Raw genomic sequence first — 6,025 nt, 5'->3', positions numbered from 1 at the left:
AATCATAATGTTTGTGCTTCATTACTTTCAACCAATACATTGCTACTCAATATTTGAAATCTATGTTTGTCTATTCTTCACTATCCATGAATGGTCATAATATTACCATGTTTCAATACCCAAACTTTCATTACAAATTTTAATACAATTTGGTTTTGTATTCATTTTCTCCACAATTGATTGTACTAAGTGACATGTTCTATTTTTTTAAAGACCATTATTGATATAAAATATTTATCCCTCTCATTAAGTATACATTTGTTCTATTTTTTTAAATTGGTGATAATGCTTTCTAAATTGTTTTCCATGTTTTTTTTTAGGCATGGAAGCCTCTGATAGAGAGTCAAGCATTGTTGACATGAGCCCAACTTCTTCAGTGGACTCAAATCATTTTTATGAGACAGAGTTTCAGAAGTGTGCACGAATAATTAAACAGTGTTGTACAACTATGGTAAAAGCTCTTGATAATGCAGCTTTATCTATTGATCATGTACAAGAGATAGAGATAATGGAGATGGAAGATGTTGCAAAATATGTACGCAACACATCTACAAAAGTAGATGCATTTCCATCCATGATGAAAGAGGTCTATGATGATCATATTACGAACAAAGGCCGTAATACAATTTTAATCTTTGAACATTATGTGATGTACTTACATCATTATGGAGAACTATATACATGGTCCATATGATGATTTCACAATTTTTAGTATTTCACTTATTACTTTATCTAGAGAATTGTACTAGGAGATGTTGTTCTGCTTTCATCTATGTATCGAAAAAATAAATAAACAATTTAACTTCTTAGCTCAAATTCTTCTCAACTATACTTGCAAATATTTCAAATCTTTTTCCTTGACCTTTGTGTTTGTATTATTAAAGCTTTAACATGAGATATATCATTTATATGTTGATCATTAAATTATGTATAAAATTGATGTTTTATATCTAACTATTAATCCACTCTAAAGTAGAATATTCATTTTATACTCATTTTAAGTGCAATCATTACCTCAATAACATTTAGTAGTCCTTCATTGTACACTATTCATGCTAAACATAACAAATTATGTATAAAATTGATGTTTTATATCTAAATATTAATCCACTCTAAAGTAGAATATTCATTTTATACTCATTTTAAGTGCAATCATTACCTCAATAACATTTAGTAGTCCTTCATTGTACACTATTCATGCTAAACATAACAAATTATGTATAAAATTGATGTTTTATATCTAACTATTAATCCACTCTAAAGTAGAATATTCATTTTATACTCATTTTAAGTGCAATCATTACCTCAATAACATTTAGTAGTCCTTCATTGTACACTATTCATGCTAAACATAATTAACATTAACAAATTGTCTATTTATAAATGCAACTATTAAAGTTATAAAACTACATAAGGAACATTGTAATCCTTATATTGCTCTATTATGGTAAGAGGCATGTGTAAGGAGAACAAGCTACTCTCCTAAATGTAACTTTAAACATAACACCAATTGTAATTCTAACCGTCGTCCTACTTTTCCACTAGCCCTAATTCTAATGCTTTTTCTACCCCTAACTCAAACTATAAGCCTAATTTCAACTTAGCATTTAACCCTAACTCATATTTTAACCCTACCCCTAACCCTTACCCTGACCCTAACCCTTTCTCTACCCATATGTTTAATTCTAACCCTAACCCTACCCCTACCTCTAACACTAATATTAATTGTACCATTAACCATTGTCCTACTTTTTGTCTAACCTAATCCTAACTCTAATTTTGACTCTAACGCTAACTCATACTCTAACCATCAACTGAAACCTAACCTTGACCTTAACCTTATCTATAACCCTAACCCTAACCCTAACCCTAACCCTAACTCTAATACTAAAACTAACCCTAACCCTACCCCTGCCCCTAACTCTAACTCTAAATATAACTCTATCATAATTATAATATAGCCCTAACCCTAACCCTAACTTTATGCTGACTGAAATTATAACCCTAACTCAAACCCATACCTTAACCTTAACCCTCATGTAACTATATATATATCGCTAACTCAATATATAAACCTAACCCTAACCATAACCCATAATCTAACCCTTTCTCTACCCCTTTGTCTAACTCCACCCATAATCATAATCGTAACCCTATTGCACCCCTAACTCTAACTATGAATCTAACTCTACCATAATTTTACTTTAATATTAACCCTACCTCTAACCCTAAATCTATCCTTAAACTTGACTTAAAACTCTAACCTTAACCCTAACTCTAACATTAATCCTAATTCAAACCCTACTTGTAATATTAAATCTATTTCTAACTCTAACCCTAACCCTAATTGTAATTCTAACCCAAACTCTAATTGTAACTCTATCTCTAACTATAACCCTAACTCAAACTATAACCCTAACTCTAACCCTAAGTCAAACTCATGCTCTAACCCGTAACGTGACCCTATCCTCAACCATAACCCTAACCCTAATACTAACCCTTTCTCTACCCCTATCTATTACCCTAACCCTAACCCTAGCTCTAATCCTAACCTTAACCGTAACTCTAAGCCTATCACTAACCTTAACCTTACTCCTACCCCTACCTCTAACTGTAAATCGAACTCTACCATATCTACACTTTAACCCTAATCCTAACCCTAACTCAAACCCTTACGCTAACTTTGACCTTAATGCTACCTCTATATATAACACTATCTCTATATAAACATAACCCTAACAACAACCTTATGCCTAACCCTTTCTCTATCTCTAACCCTAACCCTAACCCTGATTGTAACCTTACCCCTACCTCTAATTGCAGCCTTGAATCTAACTCTACCATAATTGGACTTTAACCCTAACAATTATTTTAACTCCAACCCTAACCCTAACCATGACTATAACCCTACCCCTACCTCTAATTGTAGGCCTAAATCTAACTCTACCATAAATGGACTTTAACTCTAACCCTAACAATTATTTTAACCCTAAAGCTAACCCTAACTCTAACCCTTTCTATACACCTATCTCTAACCCTGACCCTAACTCTAATTCTAACCCTAACACTAACCCTAAACCTTACCCCAACCATATTCATAACTCTAACCCAAACTCTAACTCTAACTATAAATCTAACTCTACCATAATTAGACTCTAATCCTAACTATATCCCTTACTTTAATCTTCACTAAAACCCTCACAATAACTCTATCCTTAACCCCAACTGAAAACTCTAACCCTAACCTTAACCCTTACTTTAATCTTCACTAAAATCCTAACCCTAACTCTAAACCTTTCTATACACCTATCTCTAACCCTGACCCTAACTCTAATTCTAACCCTAACACTAACCCTAAACCTTAGCCCAACCATACCCAGAACTCTAACCCTAACTCTAACTCTAACTATAAATCTAACTTTACCATAATTAGACTCCAATCCTAACTGTATCCCTTAGTTTACTCTTGACTAAAACCCTAACCCTAACTCTATCCTTAACCCAACTCAAAACTCTAACCCTAACCTTAACCCTTACTTTAATCTTCACTAAAATCCTAACCCTAACTCTAACCTCAACCCCGATTCAAAACTCTAACCCAAACCTTAACCCTTACTTAAATCTTCACTAAAAACCTAACCCTTATTTTAACTCTAATTCTAACTCTACCTCAACCCTAACTCTAATTCTAACCCTAAACCTAACAATAATACTAACCTAAACCCTAATTCTTACCATTGTCCTTTCCCTAACCCTAACACTAACACACTCTAATTCTAAACCTAACCCTAACTCTAACCCTAAGAATAGTTGTAATCCTAAAATAGCCCTTGCCCTAGCCCTAACCCTAACCGTAACTCTAATTGTAACTCTAATCCTAATCTAACTCTACCTCTAATTATAACCCTAACCCTAACCCTAAGTCTATTTAAAATCCTAACCCTAACTCTATTTAAAATCCTAACCCTAACCCTAACGATAACCCTAACCCTAACCCTATATCTAACCCTAACCCTAACCCTAACTCTACTCTTCAATATAATAATTTACCTAACAATATCCTTAATAATTTTATACTACTACTATTTTATAGTAAGTTTATACAACTATATTTAAAAAGAAATAAAAAAATCACTACTAACCTTATAAAAAATAGAAAAAGTTAAAATTACTTTTTTGGTTGCGCCGCGACTGCCACTAGCTATATATACCTCTATATATATTACGCCGAGAGTAATCGTTCTCGAGGCGCCTATTTTTATTTTCATTAATCCCAACTTCGATTAGAATAACTTTGGGATTAAATAAAAATAGGCGCCTCGAGAACGATTACTCTCGGCATAATATATATAGAGGTATATATAGCTAGTTATTATGAAATGACAAAATTGGCATGCTAGTCATCAAAGCAATTTATAAACAAACATATGAAGATCAAAAGTTACAAGTCTATTCATTATCTCGTCCATTATATTGTAATAATATCATTAGAACAAATATAAAAATCACCATTATATTATATCTTCATCTGAACACATACAAAAATATAGATGGTAAAATGGATAACAAGTAATCCCATATTCAATCCCAGCCAAAACCTTCCCCAGAATCCTCCCCATCGTATTATAAAGAACATCAGAATAGTAAACAAGTAATCAAAATCAAAATCATGCTACAACAATATCACTACAACCAAAATCAAATCACCATTATATTTTATCCTAGATCTAAATTAGAACTCTTCCCTGGTTTCATGAAAATCTCGCTTCAATTCTGTTGAGGGTGAGAAGAAGTAGAAGGCTTGGGATTAAGGAGAGCCTTGTTAATATGAGGAATAATACCCCCACCAGCAATGGTGCCCTTAACCAGGGTGTCAAGATCTTCATCTCCTCTTATCGACAGCTGCAAATGCCTTGGAGATATCCTTCTCATCTTCAGATCTTTGCTTGCATTTCCTGCAAGCTCTAAAACTTCTGCCACCACATACTCCAAAATGGCTGCCGTATATACTGCTGCCGTCCCTGCAATTCTCATGTTCTTATGAAGACGAGACTTCATGTGCCTATGAACTCGCCCAATTGGAAACTGTACTAAACAAAACACAAAAAAGCCCATTAAAATTTTGTGACAACAAAGATAATTCAGTTCAAAAACTTATCATCTTTGAGTGCCCTGAGAAAACCCAACTCAAAAAATGTCATATTTTAATGACATGAGAAAACCCACCTGAAAAAAATGTCATCTTGCAGTGACATAAGAATACCCAACTGAAAAAAAATCATATTTCAATGACATGAGAAAACCCGTCTGATAAAAATGTCATCTTGCAGTGACATAAGAATACCCAACTGAAAAAAATGTCACCTTGCAGTGACATAAGAATAGCCAACTGAAAAAAAATGTCATCTTGGAATACATGAGAATTCCCAACTGAAATAAAAATGTCATCCTGAAATGACATGAAAATATCCAACTGAAATAAAACTGTCATCTTGGGGCCTATATAAAATAAATGAAATGTGCCATGAGAAAGCAGAGTAATGATCTTATTAATGCAGACCTCTAAACCGGCACGAGAAGACTTGGAACCAACTTGATTTTTCGTATTTTTTGTTTTCTTTCCTTTTCTTTGCAGAGGGCTCTTGTCTGGTTCAACTGCTGTAGCTTCCGGATTCATTTTGGCTTCCTTCCTCGATTGTATTTTGCTTGTTCTTCTCGTCTGCTCTATGAAATTTGTTGGATGGTTAATTCGGTATGCAACTGAGATGATTGTTTTTACATTCATTTAATTGGTACGATGGAATGATTCCACGTTTCCAAATTAATCAGCATAGTACCTGGTTGAGTTTTATATCGATGGCTTTGAATTTCTTCGGGACCTGGGATCTTACGGTGGATTTCAAGATTAACTAATCTTTATTGAAAGATTAATGGCGTCATATCTCATTAATGCACCAGCTTGCAGTATTCGAACTTTCCTTTGTGGAATAATTTATGTTTTTTTTGATGGAGGTCATCCACAAAG

At 33.5% G+C, this 6,025-nt stretch overlaps 1 protein-coding gene across 1 annotated transcript; it reads right to left on the bottom strand.

The window, feature by feature from the left end:
- Positions 1-4,487: 4,487 nt before the first annotated feature.
- On the bottom strand, positions 4,488-5,677 carry LOC149571201 (uncharacterized). Its single transcript, XM_089808612.1, has 2 exons — positions 5,561-5,677; positions 4,488-5,085 (listed from the first exon to the last, which is right to left on the bottom strand). Exons 1-2 carry the CDS (start codon positions 5,675-5,677, stop codon positions 4,768-4,770), a joined length of 435 nt encoding a protein of 144 aa, XP_089664738.1. The 3' UTR covers positions 4,488-4,767.
- Between the last annotated feature and the right edge of the window lie 348 nt (positions 5,678-6,025).

This window comes from Cupressus sempervirens, chromosome 2 (genome assembly GCF_028749045.1).
Source record: "Cupressus sempervirens isolate cs-2001-9-10 chromosome 2, ASM2874904v1, whole genome shotgun sequence".
NCBI lineage: Eukaryota > Viridiplantae > Streptophyta > Pinopsida > Cupressales > Cupressaceae > Cupressus > Cupressus sempervirens.
The sequence above is the reverse complement of the archived record's forward strand: the minus strand, read 5'-3'. Positions and strand labels throughout refer to the sequence as shown.

Excerpts from the sequence above, each read along its gene's own strand:
- LOC149571201 (XM_089808612.1), bottom strand. The coding sequence starts at position 5,677 with ATGAATCCGGAAGCTACAGCAGTTGAACCAGACAAGAGCCCTCTGCAA. Across the intron at positions 5,086-5,560 it reads CTTCTCGTGCCGGTTTAGAG|TTTCCAATTGGGCGAGTTCA; the intron begins GTCTGCATTAAT and ends TGTTTAGTACAG.